Source organism: Takifugu flavidus, chromosome 10, assembly GCF_003711565.1.
Source record: "Takifugu flavidus isolate HTHZ2018 chromosome 10, ASM371156v2, whole genome shotgun sequence".
Lineage (NCBI taxonomy): Eukaryota > Metazoa > Chordata > Actinopteri > Tetraodontiformes > Tetraodontidae > Takifugu > Takifugu flavidus.
Genome location: NC_079529.1, coordinates 3,627,730 through 3,648,828, shown reverse-complemented (window position 1 = coordinate 3,648,828; position 21,099 = coordinate 3,627,730). Strand labels below are relative to the sequence as shown.

At 46.1% G+C, this 21,099-nt stretch overlaps 1 protein-coding gene across 1 annotated transcript in view; it reads right to left on the bottom strand.

Annotated features, from left to right (window-relative positions):
- Window positions 1-21,099, bottom strand: part of fhod3b (formin homology 2 domain containing 3b) — a 56,212-nt gene that overhangs the window by 16,506 nt on the left and 18,607 nt on the right. Inside the window, 2 exon segments of the mRNA XM_057044885.1 lie at window positions 3,417-3,522; window positions 4,004-4,071. Of these exon segments, the coding sequence (XP_056900865.1) occupies window positions 3,417-3,522; window positions 4,004-4,071 (174 nt within the window).

Genomic DNA, 21,099 nt, shown 5'->3' with positions numbered 1-21,099 from the left:
CCAGCGCACGTCCACATGTGTGTCAGCAGTTCTGCTGTTTTTCCCTCTCAAATTTCACTCATCCTGCAGGATTTAATGGGGAATTTGCTTAACTTCCCCCTGCGCATCATTCTTACACGCCCCTGCCAGCGAGGAAGTGACTGCACCTCTAATAAACTGCACATGCGGCGCTGCGGCCTCACAACCAAACACACAGAATGGAAAAATGTTTATCCCAACAATGGCGGCGGTAAAGTTCTCTGATGGGTTTTTTAACGTTATGCTCAGTAAAACTAGCTTTTATGAGGTTATTAGCTAAACAAACGCAATAAAGATTCTAAAGAGGGAGATAAAAGGCTTTTCCCAGACATATCTGCCTTTCGAGCGCTTCGTCATATCACAGGAAACGTCGGTAATTAAAGCGAAAGGTTCCTGTGTTTCAGGTGCACTCGCAGCCGTTGGAAGGAGGCTAAACCCTGGAATGAGTCCTCTCTTGGGAGCAGTGTTCCGCATCCCCGGCAGTTTAAGAGGAGATGAAACATCTGACCGGAGCACATCTCCGTTTCCCACGGAGATCTCGGAGGGTTCCCCGGGGACGCAGGAGGTCAAGGTACTTTTGCAGATTTGGCACCATAAGACCCAAATCCAGTGATGAGTTGGTCCCAAACTGTCCCAGGAATGACTCCTTAAATGGGCCAGAAAGCCCAGAATCTTCACTATTTAACTCATGTTAAAGACGGGAGTTTAATCCACTGGTAACAGGGTTGTCAGAGGTGAATGTTTTCCGACTAAACTGATTCTGCCAAAGCAACATGACGGGTGTGCGCACATCAATGAGGCGGTGAGAAGTGCAAACGGCAAAAGTGTTGCCAAAACGGCGAAAACAAAGCTCGGGGTGAGTAATATCAACAGCGAACATTTTGAAAGCTGCGAATAATTGCTTCAAGTTGACTGTAATTGGTTTGTCTTTAATCTGCCTGACAGTGCAGAGACCAACGCGGGAGCAGCTAGCGGGGCTAAAGAGGCAATTTTCTTTATTAGCCTTTCAGAATTTTGACCCAGAAAAGGTTCTGTCCAGTTTGAGACGTGCATAAATAAAGAGAAGGGTTCAGGACTGAAAGCTAATCATCTCAAAAATAACACTTAAGTAGGTTTTTGCATCAGCGCTAATCAGCGCTGTGATGATGAACAAGGAATGTGATGGCTGACTCAGTATCTCTGTGTTAGTCTTGTTTCTGAAACAACAGCATATGAAGTGAGTGTATGTTTGGAGGACCAGCTGGCATGTCCACAAAACTAAAGGCCTCACACCTTTCTCCACTGCTCTGGTGTTAAAGGGATACAAGATTTCCCCTGGGCTAAAAACACAACCCTCTCAGGGGCCGAGTTCAGGTCTGGAAGCCCTTCCAGCCAGGTGTGAGGGGCCCACCGAGAGGCTTCTGACCCCATCCGGGTGGACCCAGAAAACCCCCACCTTACGGAGGGAGTGCTAACTAGCCACAGACACCGTGGGGGCTTGGAGAAGGTGGAATGAAGCAGGGGGAAAGTTAGGGACTCGCGTGCACGGTGACGGCAGAGGAGCTAATGCTGGAAATCTGCTCTTGTGAAACGCCTGCTTGCACACGTTACTGTTTTTGAGACACGTAAGATTGATTTTTACTCACGAGAGAAGGCAAGGTTGTGTCGCCGGGTTTTTAATCTGCACCAGGCAGACGAGGCCAGGGCTTAAAGTCACGAGCGTTTGGTATCAGATCGGGTTGATTCGTGGGTCGCTCTCAAGATTTCTGCTCGTCTCCCGAGACTTACGGACGACATAGCCCAACGCTGACGTCATGCCCAGGTCTGTGTGGACTCCTGAGCCATGTCACAGCACATCCTCCTCCTGTTTACTCCAACACGTGGCTCACGTGGGGAGGTGATCTGTTATGGTCCGCTTCCTTGGCTGGTCGGGAGAAATTAGGTCAGCGGTGAAAACGGGTTAAAAGGCCTTTTGGGAGAGCGGCTGTTTGGCTTCAGTTTCTCCTGCACGGGTACATGAAGGGGAGCCGTGCCGGAGCGTGAGGAGATGGAGCAATAAATTAGCACGGGAGAGAAAAGCGTCCACGCAGATGTTTCAGCAGAATTCTCCGGGAGGTGAGGGAAAATAAGGGACAGCACGGCCAGAAGGAGCGAAGACGCACGCATCATTCAGCGGGCGGCGACACTAACGGCCCTTACATGTGGTCGGCCGCGACATCCCTAAAAAGCTTGTTTTTGTCCTCCTCCGCCTCGTTCCGGTCGCTGATTCATCTGTCTGAGTCCCGAATCGGGCCAAGTTCAGATGAAGTATCAAACATTACACATGGTGGCCTGCAGGATTGTCCCACATAAGCGTCCTCGCCGTGTTTACGGCGTGGACAGATGTGCAATATCAGAAAATGAAACATTGTAAACACAAAGGGTCTAACGGAATAAACTCAGGAGTCTAATGTGCACTAATAAGAACACCCCGAACTATCGTAATATAAGACCACCCAGACCCAAACCAGACAGAAATGGAGCTAAAAAATCACATGACATAAAGGCATCGCCATGACATCAGATTCCCATTTTGATCAGAGTTAATCCGTCAGTCATGGTATTGAACATATTTACCCTTAAATTACCCCTTTTCTTTTGCCTCTGTCTAAAACACTGAGGGAGGAGGGGCTTATTCTCCGGAGGGCGATAGGGACGGTTCTTTCTTCTGGGAACACCCTTGTGTGTTTATAGCCGTTTTTGCATGCTGGTAATGAAGACATCACTGCAACAAAACTGTCTGGAGGAAGCATCTGCAACCCGACACCAAGCTTTTCCTCACTCCACTCGGATGCAGACATCTGTGTCAACATCCAGATTGTTCCGACAGATTTAATATACTGCTTTGGACTGACCGACAGAGGTGCAACAAATTTTGACGAAAGAAGGACGTGAAAACGGAACACGCGAGGGAAAAGAAAAGAAAGGCAAAGCATAAAAGTGTGTGTGTGTGTGTGTGTGGGGGGGGGGGGCGTTTTATGATCTGCAATAACCTGCTAACTTTTATCGGCTACTTTAACATGTGTGACCTGCCCCTCCTAGCAGGCCGTTAAATGGCAACGACCTCAGCGAGGGTTGTGAACCCCGCGGCCTTCTGGTATTCTTTAACACAGTTAAAGAACCCCCCCACCACACACACACACACACACACATACCACCACCACCAAACTTGGCTAAACGTCCACATTATCCACGACACACATTTGAGCTTATGTGCCGTTGAGTGTGTGGAGTGCACGAGGGGCATCGGGCTGACTCATCAATTTGGGTGAGGTGTGTAAACACGTCTGGGCCTGGGTGGCTTGGTGGAAAGAAATGGACGACAGCGATGATGAATAACATCCTCCATCAGTGGGACATGTGAGAAAGGCAGGACGTACCCCTGAGAATGTAGTTCTGGTAGTTCTGGTCCGCTTCGGCCCCCACTTTGATGAGACACGTGAGCCCCTCAGCCACCACAAACTCGTGCACCAGATCTTTGTCATCCTGGAAGAAACAAAATAAAGGATGAGAAAAGATTCGATCTGCTGGCAGGGTGTCATGGTTTCACGACCAAACTGCCCCTTTATATTCTTCAGTGGAGGATCATATAGAATCGGGCCACATTTGAAACATATACTGTTGTTTTCTGACGCTAATAACTAAAACCAGATCGACTTTGTAACGTCTGTCTCTCTCCATTCTGGTGTCTTTTCCATCTAACTGCGGGTAAACCCTCCTCTTCTATGGCCAGCTGCCCACCAGGAAAGCCCAGCCCCAGTGTGTGTGTGTGTGGTGTGTGTGTGTGTGTGTGTGACCAGACTTGAACACAACACAGCTGCCACGAAGGCAGAGTCTCAGCAGCTCGAGAACGTCTCAGCAAAACGATGCTGACATCCCCGCGCTCGCCGCTGCGCGAGCACTTTGGTTGCGACGTCTTCAGTGGCTTTTTTTAATAGTCGGGCAGCAGATAAAGAGAATCGCCTACCTGGAAAATTTGCTTGAGGGAAAAGAGCGCTCTCCGCAGTTCCCGTCCAGTGGAGTTGTAAAGTTTTTCTGTGTGGAGACAGAAAACGTCAGTGAAAACAAACCCAGCAGAGTCAAACAGCCTTCCATTAAGCCGACACAGTAAAAGTTGGAGCGTTTTAATTTATCACTGTTACCATCACAACATTACAACCCCCCCCCCCCTTCAAAATCCTTTATCGTTGTCTCATGTCTTTGCATCCGCAGCTATTATCACTGACCACTAAACGTGAAAGATATCCTGCGAGCGGACTACCGAGAGGGAAGAGAACAGTAGAAAACACTCCGGAGCACATCTGAGGGGAGTTAGGGAACTGTTAATGTTTCCAGCTGACAAAGCCATATCTGCAGCTCACCATGAAACACAGTTAAGGCAGCAGCCGGAGCCAACGGCCCCAACGATGCTGAGGGGACACAGACATTAATCAGCCCTGGACAGCCCACAGACAAATAAAGGAAAGATGCGAAAAGAATGCTTTTGATGCGAGCAAACCGTCCGTGCACAGACGGGAATGAGCGCTCTCCAGCGGGCGGCCAGGAGGTGGCAGCACCGAGCATATCGACTCCTGCTGCTGCTGCAGCCTCTGAGTCAGCAGGAGCTGCGTGCTTCTGCAGCAGGTACGTACAGCGCTGCAGAAGGCGTTAGGCGAGTTCTTCTCCCACTCTCTGCCTTTTTCTTTCTTACCAATGACCTCCTCAGTTAATGGGAGGCAGCAGCCAGAGGGCAGAGAGGACAATTCAAACTGTTCTGTTACAGGACTATGAGTTTAGAGTCATCTTTTTAAATCCAGAACTGGCTGTTATTGGTTCGGCATTTCTCTGGAAGTGCACGGAACATCATCATTACCTGCAAATGAGAAAGTGCGAATCGAACTTTGGCGGAATTGTCTGTCACGCATTCCTCAGTGTGTGGTACTCACAGCTCATAATGTTGATGCAATCTACACAAGTTCGGAGAGACGAGACACAGGAGACAGTCTGGGACGAGGCCAAATGAGCCCCCCCCCCCAATTCCACAAGGTCGCCTGAGCAAGGCGCAGCTCCTTATCTTTAGAAGATGCCTGGTTTCTAATTTATGACTCAGATGGTATTTGGTACGAGCGGAGCAGTGCCTTCTAGATGCTTCACACATTTGCAGCGTGCCGTACACGGATCGGAGGTATGAGCGGTCCCAGTGGATTTCTGGCAACAGCATCCACCAGGAAATAAATCTCTCCTGGTCCAGAGAAGGGAAACTGTGCAGCGTTGGTGATTTGTGTCTGTGGAAATAACAGGAAGGAACTGCGACTGGGCCTTTGAGGTTAAGGGTCCAGACAGTCGAGGTTGCCAAACACGTATTAAATCTAATATAAAAACTGGCACATTTGTTCAGATCTTCTGCATAAACCTACTTCTGGGTGCTTCAAAACAAAGACATTATTGATGCGTCAGCAGCTTTACTCTCTGGCCAAACGGGGGAATAAAAAACAAAGGGCATTTTATTGTTTTTAGATTCAGTTGTGATGTCAGACAGCTGAAGTCCATAAAAGCAATTCAGACAGTGTGCTCAGGTCAGAGGTGAGAGGTTATTGAACATCTGCAGGCAGGACGATGATCACACCTTTAAATAATGGAATTAAACCGTAACAATGTTTCACCCGTGTGGGAAATACAGTCCTCGTGTAGCGCATTAATATTTATAACACGGTCAGAAAGTTGTAAATGAAGCCCATCTGCACAACTTTAATGCTCCTGCGTACCATCCCAATATACCGACGCCCTCCCTCCCACTCAAAAAAAGAGGCCCATCTCTAATGAGAAATAGTTCAGAGGGGATTAGTTCCATACCATTTGGCTGAGAAAGTACGGAGCCTTTAGCCATGAAACAAACAGGCCTTCGGTTGTTCGGAGGCCCGTTTGAAACCCGGCTGTCACGTCGGCATTTACCTCGGATCGACAGCTCTTCATGTCGCACGTGGATTTGTTATCGCGCCGTGACTAATCTACGGCTGCAAAAATGACACAAAAAAGAGAAGAAAGTAATTGAGCGACTCTGCTGCTCGGAGAGCATTTAGCTCTGTCTGCATTTAGGATTAACGTCACAAATAATTTGTCGATAAATCTGGAGTGTAGCTGAGGACAAACAGCCCGTTGTTTCCAGTTGTAAATACTTTTCCCCTGTGCTTTTATTGACATGAACCTGACGGAGGACTGACTCAACCGAGCAGACGTTTTTAGTGCTGCAAAGCGATGTACCAGCAGGAGCAGCTGGTTTTCTGCATCTAAAGAGTTGCAACGACCGAGCTGGCTGCAGGGACGCGCTGCTCCTTAATTCTAACGATCACACAAGAGGTAGCAGCGGTTCTGTCATCTGGAATGTTCAGCTCGACTACCTGGGCTGAGGGGAAAGCAGCTGCAGGGATGATGGATTCAGGGGCGAAGTCGACATGGTGATGTTCCTCGCGGGTTCTGGTGTCTCCGTATTAGTACATTCCACTGATGTTGATTTGAGGGCGGGTTTTATTGACCAGACAGATGTTGCTATTTATGTCGGCCGCTCGCAACACAGCTGCTCCTGTCAAAGTTGTTTCTGTTCAGAGGGGAAGTATTGGTGACTTTATAACCATAAAAATTGAGTTTATTCGCCAGGAAATCCACAAAACCTGGGGTCAGACTGGGCAACCATCTATTTATGTGTCTGTCTGACGAAACTAGAACCCCTGCAATGCAGTAATGACTGTGAAATATGTTAACAATAGCTAATCAAATCACAGGCTAATATGTGGGTTTAGAAAAGACTGAAATCAGTCTGTTCACATGGTTTATGGTAATGCTGAAGCAGGAAATGTGCTGCATATCTACTAACTCCTGCTGTAATGATGAAGTATGCTTAGGTTAGACTGGACTCCAGTCCCAGAGAACCTCCCATGTCTGGATTTAGCTCCATCTGAGAGTTGACCGGTTAGAGGCGACCACAGACTGAGAGGTGACGGCAGTCAGACTGAGCTCCGGCAAATTGCAGCCAACAGAGAGACCACAGATTTCTGAGAGCCACATCACTGCCTGCTATGTGTGAAGATAAAAGGAACCATCTTCCTTTTGTGTCCTCCTGCTAATTTTATGAGGAAACCTTGAGTTTACAGTGTCTTTAATGGTCCTCTGCAGTCGGGAAAGACAGTAGTATTACACCATCAGTGCGCTTCCTCGTCATGTTTTTCCTATTCTCCAGTCTGGGGCAGCCAGGAGGAGCCTTTTGGTGCAGATGTATGGAGAGAAAACAAAAGTAACTAAGGTGGAAGACCTCCAAACGTGTGCATGGGTTTGTCATACGCTATAGGCTGTGGTTTCATTCACCGATTTTGCTCCCAGAACACAAACAAGAGGTCAACGAGGGGTCAAATATTGTCACTTAGTTTGTAATCATGGGGGTAAAATAGGTTCATTTTCCATCCTTTAACATAAAATCTCTCTCCGTTTTTGTGTGTGTGTGAGTGTGAGTGAGTGACATGTGGGAGAAAGCACGCAGACCCACACAGGTAGTTTACGCAGTGGAAGAGAAACAATAATGAATTTGTTCCTGTTGCCCGGAGTTTGTTCGGATGCTTGTGGAAGTCCTGATGGAAGCCATGTGGACGCCATGGTTTCCATTAGACAGATCTCAGCGTGGCCACACACACCGAAGAAGCCTCCACCGTCAGGAGCAGGCCGCACATGAAGGTTTGGATGGACCCACAGGGCGTGAAAAGCTCTTGGCAAATGTCGCGGGACAAGACCGAAAATAAGCCATAAATACATCTTTGTGGGCTTTGCTGCCATCAATTATTGTCATTTCAGGCTGAGGTGCATTCCAGTTTTAAAAGTTGAGAGAGAAATTGTGGACGTGTTGTCCACCTGTGTTAGGATTGAGCAAATAAACCTCAGTAATTCATTTGGCCTCAGCGTCCCTGGTGGAAGTGGTACCTGCTGGAGCACCCGATGTGGCAGCGATGTCTGAAAGCTCACGTTTCTCCGCTGCAAGACTCCGTCCTGGCAGAGACATCCGATCCTGAGACATACCACAGCGCCGTTCCAATAAACAATAAAACAGGCTCAACGGCGTTCATTGTCCCTCCGTGCAGACGGGGAAATTGGACTGTTGTGTTTATTGACGTGCTTAGATGAGTTATGGTGAAAGTTTATGTTCCTGTCAGTGGCTCTTGTGGAAGGAAGCAGCAGAATTCGTCTCTTAGTTTTAAGTAAATAATTAGTTTTTAACAAAAATTATACCTGAACCTGTTCTGCGTGGTACTTTAGGGGCATCGCTGCCCAACTACTGTATCTTTTGGCCTCCTGAAGAAACTGTGTTGGTGAAGCCTTCCTCTTCCACTCTGGAGGGAAGAGAGAGTGGAATCGGCCGAATTCCAGACAGGCTGCGGCAAGGCCGATACCAGGACAGATTTTTCATTAATGCCTGCCTGTCTAATGAGTCATTCCTTAGCTAGCCAGGTGGGGGTGACCCTCACCCCCCCTGCTTTTCCCTCATCAGTGGGATTTCCCCAAAGCGGCCTGCTGCTGACACAGATAGATGGCGAAGCATAGAAACAGGGTACAACGGAGCTGACATAAACGATGAAAACCTCTGATTCCATATTGAGTTCTAGCGTCCTCTAAATCCTGACTTTTAGGTTTTTAATGTCATTTCATAAATGCTGTTTGCACATATGTGCTGTAAGCACACAAACCTGCTGTTCAACTCTTTCACACGACTGTCAGTTAAGTTTTTAAGATTGTCAAGATCGTCCCTTGGTGGTCCAGAAACGTCTCACTGGAGGCTGGAGTGTCCCGTGTTGGACGGGTGACCTATCCGGGGTGCATTGCTGCCTCTCTCCCCTACTGGGAATCCAGAATCCTCACCAATGACCATGACTAGGAATAGTGGAAGTTGAATAAAACGCATGATGGAGAACGACCTCGTTGACACCGCCCTCCCCTCTTCATACCTCTCCTTTAGCACGGACACTTATTTTAAATGCCCTGACACGTGGGGAATCGCACCAATGCAAATTCTGCCTGATAGATTCAGCACGCTGACAACGTCTATTTCGGATTCTGCTCCACAAATAGGAAACCGACCACTGAGGAAGCGCCCACATCTGTGAGGGCACATTTCCATACAGCCCGCGGTACTTAACGGAAAAAAAAAATCCTCTCCCATCTCACACTCTGTTTTTCTGTCATAACACCTGCTATGTCCATTTGTGGGCCCCACTACGGTCTATTTCCAAGTGTTTTTACGCCAGCAAAAACGTGTTATCCCCTCGTTTCTCAATGGGGGGAATCGGGACCATCAGCGTCTGTGAACTGCTAAAGTTCTATTAAGATCTATCGTTATTATCAGCATTAGACACAACCCAGGATTGATGATGAAAGCTGAGCTAAATTCAATTAGTGCAGGCAGACAACTTCTAAATCCAGATCTGGCACCGTCAATGGGCTCAAACAGGGAAACGTAGCAATTTGCAGCATATGGGCGCTTACCTAAATGGCTGCTGATCCAGATTAAGCATGGACTAAAAATAACCTAAAGAGCTTCAGGTTAGCCTTTGGAAAACTTCAGAGGGTTTCAAGAGACACAAATAACAGAAAGCATCAAGTTACTCACACATATCTTCAAACACTACTCATTTTTTGGCTGTGGGAAATATATGCCATTATCTTTGACCCAGATCCACACTCAGGCTGGCTCAGACATTACCTACAGTACAGCCATTAAACAAGCCGGTGCACGGCATTGCTTTCAAAGAGCGAGTAAACATCAAAGTGCTTTTTTCTTTTTCTTTTAATGAATCCACACAGGACCGGGAATTTGAAACAAAATCCTTCCAGCTTTCAAAGATGTAATTGCTCTTTTCTAGTATTAAACTGCACTATGCTGCTGTCGAGTGTGTAGCCTGTCAAACTGTCGCACCTCAACGCCGAGCTGAGTGTTAAGAGACGCCTGACCGCTGGCAGGTGGCAGTGCCTGAAGGAAGCGTGAACGCAGCACTAGAACCAACAACTAAAGGTTCAGATAATATGAACTCTGATTAGACAGGCCTGCTATTGCTGCTACAGGAGATCTGTAAACAGGCAGAGCGAAACAAGCTGAAACATTTGTGTCACTGAGATGAGTAAAATCCACACTTGGCAAAACAACAGGAGGCCTATTTTGTTTTCAGGGCCCAACCTGTTTGCCCGACTGGATTGATTTCACAGCATGACTGACTGTTTTCTTTTTACAGTCCAATGTTAGCATGCCAAAATACCGACGTGCTCTCTGATGTGATCCCCATGGATCGTATCTTAAATCTCCCTCTCATTTTGACGCCGCCTGACAAGGATTTATTACGTGCTTGGCGGGCCAAATGAGTTGACACGAGCTCTTGCTCAATCTGCAATTCAGCGGATGAGATTTTTTACGATGTTTCTGGCAGTTTGCAGCAACAAAGAAGCCATTGGAGGTCCTTTCAACGTGCCCGGCGCTCATAAAAAAAATGGTATTTATGGTGATATTCAAGAATGAGACCCCCCTTCCCTGTCAAATTATTGGGGTCACTTCACTCACGCAAATATCATAACTGCAGGCCGGAAACTGTGCACCACATGGAACCAGTCTGGAAAAGGAGGGAATCTGCATGGCAGATCCATCAAACTCCAAAGAGGCCTCACACTCTGAGACAGAAACAAGCCTCTAATCCACGAGGGTCCGATGCTGCTTAGAGAAAACCAACAAGAGACGGGTCACCTTATTACTCGAGACTCCTCGTCTGCATTTTTCAGGAAAGAAAGAAAGAGTTGGCCTCCTCTTCATTATTCATCTGTCAAATAATGGATACAGTATCTCCTCCACTTCCCAAAAAGTGCTTTCCCACTGGAATCCAAAATCTGCTTTACATCCTGAAAAAAAAGCCTTAATGACCTGATTATACCACAGACTGCATTGTTGGGCTTATGTAATGGTGTTTTAATGAAAAGTGGTTCAAAGTAAATGATTATGATGGAAGAATCTCATAAATAAGTTTGGAAAATACTCACTTTGCTTCCCAAAACCAGCAAACTCACTGCACTCACCCAATCTCTCACCTGACCAACGACTTTCCGGAAAGGCTATTTTCATAAATAAGCACGTTTGGACAATTAAACACAGCTGCTGATGGAAAAGTGAGATGGGACCAGGGCTGTTTCACCTGCTTTGAAGACAGGCTTCAAAGTTCCAGGGAAACATGTCCCTGCCACACAAACCACACGGAAAGATTTGGCAAAACCGCCATTAAGAGGCAGTCATGCATCCTCGGGACAGTGTTGCGGTGGGGAGAGATTGACTGGCACACCAGAAACAGTCTCCGATAGCATAAAAAGGCGTCCGGGCTCGCAGGACGACTGGGAATCGCCCGTTGTTTCGCAAGAAAGAACACAAAGTGTTCCTTGGCCTTATTTAGCCAGCGCCGGCTATCATATCAAAATGTCTGCAGGAGAGGGAAAAAAGTGAAGACATAAAACCCAGATTATGATCCAACGCAATAAAAAAGAATGTCAACAGCAGATCCCGAGGAGTAATGAAAAGATATTTGTGGTATGAGGATGACAGGATGTGTGCCCAGCACAACACACATTATTTAGGGAGGAACCACGTGTAGAGGGATAACATTTATTTAGCAGCGGAGCGATGGGGTGGATATATGGCAGCCCGCGTTATTTCAGAGAGGTGGGAGAGTTACTCAAACATGAATCCAGATTAATGGAATCTGCCACTAAGTGCTTGAATACAACATTGTCAAACATGACAAGACATAAAGTGGATTAGATTGGCCACAAATGGTACATTAGATTAAATTCCAATGATAATGGCCGCAACAGCTTTGCTCGCTCTCCTCGCAGGCTCTGAACGGCTGTTTATACAGCACGGACCATAGATGTGAGAAATTCCTGACGCTCTTAAGGAGGAAATATATTGGATGGGCCCATAACATGTTAAATAAAAAGATTTATAATGATCTCTAAGGCAGTTACTCTGGCACTGGAGGGTTATAATGACGGATCTGTGTGAGGGTGTTTTTACCATTTTAACCCCTGGATGCCTCCATCTAATGTTTTATTTTAACCTGAGCTGGCCAATAAAGTTAACAGGTTTAACAATCTCGACAACACGGGAGGCCGGTGCAATAAAGCCCCGGAGAAACAAATGAGAAGGACCAGCACAGCGAGGGGGGGGAGATTTACGCATGGCTGATCCACTTCTATAGAGACACCCATGTGGACAAAAAGAGCTCTAACATAGTGTCAGGACACGGCTGGGATTTCAAACATGTCTGCTTAAAAAGTAAAGTCCAGGTTAGACTTGTGCTTTATCACAAGTCGGCCTTAACTTGAAAACTCATCTTCCCAAAATCTGCTGGTTAACCTGGAACCGTACAGACGTACGTAGACAGATGCAGATATGGGTTGCTTGGATCACAGCCCCACAGGGAATGTTGATGATTCCACTTTGGCCTGACCACGGAATAAACACCAATATTTATTGTTTGTGTTCTCACACTGGTGGACAATAGCACCGATGACTGCACGCTGAAAGTGCACCACACTGGGGGTGGGAGGGGGGTGCGGCACCACCCAAAACACCTTTTGGTGGGTAAAATCCACATTTAAGGTCACAAATTTAGAGATTCAATTTGAAAAAGGCACAAATAAAAGTGTCTGAATATCTGAATATTTCTGTTGTCTTTTAACGAGAAAGGCTGGCAGCTATGGACTCAGTCCTCCATTGGCATAACGCTCAGAAGAGAATTTCAACTTTGTGCGAGCTCTAAGGATGCAGAATTGGACAGAGAATGACAACAACTGCTTGTTTAACAAATATAACTTGGCCCAGAGGGCCAGCTGTCTGGCCTGGACCACACATACCTCATCAGTATGGTTTGCACGAGGCCGGGAGTCTCAAACTTTCTGTTCCGTCCCCCACTGGGCTTGTTGTACAGACCATGACGTATTGTAAATCTTACAACTCACTTCATTTTTCTTTCATCCTGATGGACCGTGTTCGGCTCATAATCTCCTCCAGATTTAGGAGCCCATTCTTGCAAATATTTACAACTTTATACGATCCGCTTATATGCCTCTTCATCTAACCTCAGCCTCCTTAAAGAGGTTTCAGAAGGCGATGTTGGGGGGGTTTCTGAGTCCCTGTGAGAGAACATTTTAACAGGCAACAGCAGCGCCTGAGCACACGGCAACAAGTCGAGACGCTTCAGCCAACACTTTGTTACCAGATTCAGGCTGTTTGATGTTTTCGCTTTAACTCCATTCCTCTGATGCACACCCCTGGCTCGACCCCCATCCCCATCCTGACCCTGTGCCAGTCTCGCCAAAAAAAACCTTTCAAGCGCACCTGGTAATGTTTAGGCTCAATCACAGCCCCGGTTCTGCAGCACAACGTTAAAAGAGCCAACGAGCGCCCGCAATAGTGTATTCATGCCTCACGCTGCTTCATTATGGAGTCAGATTGAAGCCGTCCAAGTCATATTTTTTAATAAACGCTGTAATTTACAGCGACTCTGCGGGTTTATGTGTGAGCGCAGCTGGATTAGAGTCTGAGCGGCGAGAAGTGGAGGTATGCATGGCTAATATTTTTTTAATTGAATGTAAATGGCATCAGCCCACAGTCGTTCCTCTTTGAGCAGGTGTTGGACGTGTTACCACACCTGCAAAGCTGCGCTCCAAAACCGCACAATGGGGGGGTTAATGTTTACCTGCAGCAGCTCTACCCGAGGGTTTCCTTTCACCAATTTGGCTCCGATTTCCCCGCAGATTCCAGAACCCTCCCTCGCCGTCTCCGACCAGTATCAGCAGGCACCACGGGTGAGGCGGGAATGAAAACAACTTCAAGATCATGGTGGTTGATCTGCGCTAATCTGCTTTCTACGACTTCTCGCTGATTTTACACGCCGCAGTTGATCTACGATCATCTCTGATCTGGTTCAGATAAATGCAGAAATGCTGAACCGAGTCGGAGGGCTTGTGTAAAGACCTGCAACCGTCCTCTGCACCTGCAGCCTTGAAGCAAGAGGTGATGCCATGCGAGCTCAACATAGTCTAAATAGTACAAGATCGGGAGGAAAGGGAAGGAAAAAGAAGGGAAAATATTACAAACACAGGCTTGGCCTGAGATCAGTGGAGGGTTTTAAATTAATGCTTTGATTGTTACCAAACTAGGAAAAGAATACAATTTACCAAATACTGAAACATTTCCTAATGGCTTTACGAGAGGAAACAGACATGTTTGTTTGCAATGTCGGGCTAATGGCCCGGCTATTTTTTGACTGCGAGTCTCTCCTTCAACTGACCCCTTGCTCTCTTTGATCTTTATTTCCTTCTCTTATGCAAGTGTGGACAGAGAGTTGACTATTAAATGCAGCACTAGAATAACTACCAGATTACACAGAAATAAAGCATGGATGACATTTCAAAGAGTGGTGTTTCCTTTTCCGCAGCGACGCTGTGTTGTGTTGTTAGTCCCACACGTTCTAGAAGTACTAAACAATCAGTCTGGCTGTGCAGGATTCCAGAAGTTTGGATTTGATGTCCGTTTATTGAAGAAGAAACATTATTGCGACTGCATGTGGCACCTTCTACCTTGTGTAGAAGAACCAAAGCAAGTTTTTAGTCTGAATCCATGTTGCGAACGCTTCAGGAAGGCTGCTTAGCCAACAGTCCTTATCAGTTATGAAGAAACTGTTTCCTGATGGTGCCGATTAAAAGTAAATCATGTCACAAGAGTAATGAGAAGAAGAAGAACACAGTGGGGGGAAAGAACAAACAGGAAACAGCTATGAAATATACTCTGTTTTCATTTCATGGGAATGTATTTATAGTTTTATACACTGTATTTAAGGGCTCTTCATGCCAGGGTTTGAACATTATTAGGTCAAGTCTTTGGCCATATTCCACAACATATGTGTAATTACATGTAATCCAGAGACAAACATGATCCTCTACTATGATCTTGTTATAAGCTCCACAGGTAAAACACATCTCACCAATGAGCATCTGTTTCTAATAGAACAAACCCACAGATCAGAGAGAAGCTGCTTATTTCCCTCTACTAGAGGAACAGGTCCGTGCCACTGGCTCCGTGACCTTTGCCACCGCGGTATCAACAAGTCCCCCAGGTCGACCTCGGCTGCTTCATCAGAAGCTAATTGTCCCCGTTAGGAAAACGTACACTATTTTGCCGACAATCTGGAAAATCATTTGCTGGCAGCCGTGTAAGTATCGCCCGTGTTTCATAGGATTTTAAAGAGTTAAAACTGATGTCTGTTTTAGTCAGGATGTGATTCCAAATCAAACTGCTTTACATTTCTAATCAAGTTACTGTCAGGATCAGAGGTTTTACTGAATGTTTCACTGCTACCTGAGGGCAACAGCAAGATCAAGCTTTTTTTCTCAAAAAAATAAAAAAGTCACGAGGTTACAATGAATTTGCTTTATTCACAGATCTGAAACTAATGGCCCAGAAGCATTTCCTCCACTGCAGGCTTGGTTTTTCAGAGATCCATCCGGGTTGCCAGATGTGTGGCTTCAGTGTCTACTGTTGTGGGATAAAACCATATTTCTATCATACAGTAAATTTAAACATCTTACATCTCAGCGTATCAGCTCCCAATGCCACATACTGTTGCATCAACTCATAAATCTATGGGAATAAAAACCGTCTCTCCAGCTGCTCTTCAAACATATAGCAGCAGAACCAAGACTGTGTGTTTGCACTGCAAGAGAGCAAATCTGTACTTAGCATGTTGTTTTTAGCCGGTCGCCATGTCCTCCGCGTCTGGGCCCATTTGTCTCCTGGGCTGACGGAGCCACATCAGTGGGGAACGAGGAGAGAACTTATGTCTGCATGCGCCACAGCTGCGAGCCTACAGACAGAACCGCTGCGGTGTACTCAGTCGCAACTGCTAAAACTAGCCTAACAATTGATATAGTAGTTGCTGGAATCCATTAATATGGTGGAAAATCCAGCTGCCTTTCATTTAAATTCCTTAAACTATTTGCCAATAGCATCCAAACTGTGTTTATTGCTGAAATGCTTTTTGCACAAGCTTGGCTTGTGAGAGTTAAGAGAGGGAGCGAGATGCCATTGGAGGTGGAAATGACAGAGTGGGCTGGAAATGCTCCTCTAAATTCGAGGTGATCCATGTCTGCTTGTTTGACATTGAGGTCAGAGCAAGTCCTCCACTGTTTATCCAAACTGTCAGGCGGAGAGCTGGTGCAGGTGAACGCCTCGTCTCTCTTGTATACTGTTTCTGGGGGGTAAAGCTGCCCTGCTTGCTTTATTTCACTAATTATTATCATTCATTGTGATTATTTTACTGAAGCTTATTGTTACATCCGCTGATCCTCAAATTCCTGCGGTACATTCCCCGAGCTTCCCCGGCTAAGGAGCAGTGAGGTATTCCATCACTAACGGAGAGTTCACACCTGTAAGCAGTTGAGAGGGTCCACTTCATCTGACATGAGCTGTATATACAGTCCCAGAGGAAAAACCCACACAAATGCAGTGAGTACACACACCATTCTTTTCAAAATAAGCTACTATTCAGAACTGGCTGTCAACAATGTCATTCTTGCATTTTTGCATCAAGGTGACAACGCAGGATTTTGAGCGTCACTCAGTGATTGGTAAGATAAGATCTCAGAGATCAGAGATCGTTCCAGTTCCAGCAATATTTTTTTTTACTAGGCTTCGTCTCTGGGCAACGTCAGTTGGTGCTGATCATTGACTGAATCAGACAAAAATCTGTGTGGGAGATAGATTCACTGACGCCAAGACACTCGCTTCTGCTGCAGCTGGTGCTGCGAGTAAAGCGCCGTCGGCAGTCACTCAAACATCTGCGAGCAACTCAGGAAGGAACTGCAATGGGAAAAGGGGACTACAGTACATTCACCGTCACCGTACACGGGTTAATAAGCTGAAATCGAAACTTAATCACCATAAATCATCATCACTGTCCAGTCGGACGCTGCTAGAGGGGAGGCAAATAAAAAATGCTGGTAAATGAGCAGACTTTAACTGTACTCTCCATTGAACATGAGCTCAGTGTCTTTCTGAAATGTTTTATTGCTCATTAGCAGTGGTGAACTCCAAGGGAACTAGAGAATGGACATGAGCGGCACTGGGGGGCCAAAATCAGCCTCTTACCTCAGTCAAGAGCTGATGTCTGCCTGTAAAATATGGCGGTTAAAATTTGCATTTGAGGGAACGTAATCGATCATCAAATTTGGAGCTGATTGATTTACTGCAAGAGGATGGATATTTGGGACTGGATGTTAGCAGCGCTGGGTTTGGAGCCAACGTGTTCTCCCCGCTGGATACTGCTGACCGAACAGCTGTTCATGTGACTAAAGAAAAATAAAGGTCTCTTGTTATTCTGGGCCCCATGAGACACATTATCATCTGATTCTGATGACCCATATTTTGGTGTTACTGCATTGTTTTATCCCTGGAGTCGAACGCAGGGGCGGAGGAATCACTTTCCCATCCACATCTGTCCATCACGAAACACAAAAACGCAGACGCCAGTGGCTACAGTTTAGAATTTCCCATCGCTGAGACAAGGCTGCAACCCAACAAATGCTAAAATTTCTTTTTTCTTTTTTTTTTACTTTTATCTAAATATTCTAATATTCAGACACCAGGACTGGGGGCGCTTTAATGATATTTGTATCTGACTCGGTCCAAAATAATCAGAAAATCATCAAAAAATCATCAGAAAACAGCCTTAATATGTTTTTGGCAAATAATACCATTAGTTGGAGGGAATAAAAGAATAAATTCTTTTATAAGGCCAAAGAGACCCCAAAACCACTAAGCTCATCTATAAAGTACCAGTAATGAGGATGTCAAATGTGCCTCAAAAGTGGTTGACAAGATCCTGTGGGCCGTGAGCAAGACCTTTACTTCCTCTGAGTCTGGACTTAAACCTCCTGCTGGGTCAAACCTCGAGAAAGCAACAGCCATCGAGTGTCTCCACTGAACCAGGTGCACATCTTCAGGCCGTTCCCTCGCCATGTTCCCAGATGGCAAAGATCTCACACACAACCAAACCAAAAGCAGTTTTCCCCTGAAGGCAGGTTGAATTTCAACACTGTCAACAGATTTCCTCATGTGCAGCACTCAATGCTCTCCTACAAGCGGTCTTTGGGGATTTGGGGTTGACAGAGAAGCAGAAAATGTCTCCACGTGAAGGTGATGTCAGCACAGGCTTTTTTGGGGTTTGTTTAGCTGTGAAACAGTGTAGAGAATTATGTTAGCATGAGCGTCGTTCCTCGTCACACTGTCATCACGGGATCACCCCTCTGGGTGTTGCTCGGGCCGGTTGAAAGGAAGCAGCAGGCTAATATGTCACTGAACTGTAAGGTTCCATACAAGGTTCTGCACGTGGGTTTAGAACTGTAATCAACACTTTCACAAAAGTTAAATACGGAGGATGTTACGGAACAAATGAGCCAGAGATCCAGCTGAAGTCACGGATGTGACGGGAGACGGTGGCCTTTCCACACCGAGAATATATGGAGGCCAGATGAAAATATAAATGTGCTGAGCCAGCTCAAATGGGCTCAGTAAATATAGGCGCACATTAAACTGGGAGGTAAAAATAATGCACAAGTGCTGGAGTGTCTAAACACCCCGCTAGCGCTGCTCGGCTCTTCTCTAAAAGGCAAGTAACACATGACAAAACCGCTGTGTTGGTAATCAGGTCAGCCTTTATCTTGCCGAGAACCTCTCCCGCATGGCGAGCGCAGCTGACGTGGTATTTTTGGTCACGCAGGCAGATCAAGTGACACAAACTATTGGGTCTGGTAATGGCAGCAGGAATAATAGTTGCCTATATCTGGCCACCACAATCTTTCTGCATGGATGAAGGGTTCTGAGTTGTTTTTAAACTGGGAAATCCAAACGGCAGCTTAGGTGTCGATTAAATCGCAATTATCTTAGAGAGAGACGCAGCTGGGGTCAAAGCATGTGTTATTTTCATATCTGCATCTGCTGGATTTGGACTTATATCGCTGAGCGATGAGAAACAGAGCAGAAACATGATGGTTTGTCACCGTTTTCAGAACCTATTGGTGTATCCTCATCTCCAAATGGGATGAACTTTACAAGAAAACTGCATAATAATAATAATAAGTCCAATTCCAGGCAAATTGCAGGGGAGCCTTTGGTGCTACTGATATAGTGTCCCTCAGTGTAAACCCCTTCAATGCTCTATTATACAAGAGCTTCCAGTTTGCCAAGTCAGGAAATGGCCATGCTGTTCTGATGAGACAAATATCCATAGAAATGTAGTATTTCTGCTGGGTGTTAATTTGTCATGCCCCTCCTCAACGTGCACATCGTATAGGAGGCCGTGAGAGCTCCCGCTGGGTTCATGGGGTCACTGTGGCTACAGGAAGAAAAAAGAAATCACCGAGATGGATTCCTGCATTAAATAGATGAGGCCCTAATCGCTGCAGGACCGGGCTCAGCTACAACCTTCATCACTAACAACCACAGCAGAGGGACCCATGCCTGATTCTGGACCATCTCACAGGTACCTTTGCTGCTCATTTTGCTCACTGATCTGCAGCCTAGTGCCTCCATCTTTGCTTAGCAGCCTAATAGTGAGCTTGGGACATCTTGCTGACACTGGACTCCGTGCTCCTGGGTTTCTGTGGACTCGACACTTTCCAAAGATAACATGGGCCAAACATTTCCACTCCCAGGCAGGCTGAGGCCCTGCTGAGGCAGCCGTACCGATGGGGAAGAGATGAATAAGTGCTGGCTGAAGACATCCATGCAGATCTACAAGGCTGAGAGCAAACACGATTATTATTTTAATGCTAAGATGAAGAGAACTGATGATGATGTCACCAATACACTGAAGAATATGCTTTTATATTCTTTTCTGTTTCGTATAAATGCAAAAGTGTGTCACATTGACATTTTATTCAGAGTTAATGTATGTCAGAAAGGGAAATCCTGGGTGTGTATACTGACATTGCATGACGTCTTAACATATTCAAGTGTCTTTTCGTCCAACTTCAAACCAGATTTCCTGATTTGAAGGAGGAAGGGGGGATGGTTCAGTGCAAAAAAGAAATTAAAAATGGGGCAGATGAATGCAAAATGAAGCTGTAATAACCTGACATGTGTGAAAAGTTCCAGACTGGGAATTAAATATCATCTCTCCCTATTTAAGAACTTTCCACAGGAAGAAATACCGAGGCTGGATTCCACTTAATCCCGATTTTCGGTGTCCCAATGAAAGAAAGGAAATATATTTGCGAGTTTTAACCTTTGCCATTACTGTGACCAAACACAATCTTTCTGTACGGCGCTGATAAGTCCAGGGACGACTTCGTGAGCCCCACATTGACCCCAGCATTGACCCACTATTATAACATCAGCCTCCAGTGTGGCTTACAGGAGCTGCGATTGTGTCTCTCCTCAATAAATCATTTCATGGTGACAGGAGGTGGCCCTCGAGCCACTCAGCCCACCCCTGCCAGCTGACCTCGGTGTAGGAGGGGCTGACAGCTTCCCTTTAGTGTCAAAGTAAACAAAAAGAGGGTGAATCCTGCTCCAATACCCAAAAGTATGGGGGCCACAAGCCTGCTCCGAAGCAGCCCTGGCATTAGCCTTCACACCAACAGCGTCCGCTACAAACGTGCCAAAGACCACAAGAAAGACCGTAACAGAGGCATAAACAACCTCCGTGGCCCTTATTATCCTGAGTGAGCTGTTTAGCGGGGGGACTCCAGGTGGCCCATGGGGTTAAACAGGGTTAAGTTGGCCAGAAGTAGGGGAATCTTGATTTTGCGTGGCATCACTTAAAAAATGAACACCCCGCTGTTCCATCTCGCAATATATTCATTTTAAAACCAATGTTTTTCTTTTCAATTTCTTCTTATTGAATTAAGATCTGGAAGAAACATACTGCTACGTGTTTCAATAAACACTAACAGTCTAATAGTCCCTGGCACGTCAGGCTAAAAGACTCCTTTAGGAGATTCTGCAGGATGTAA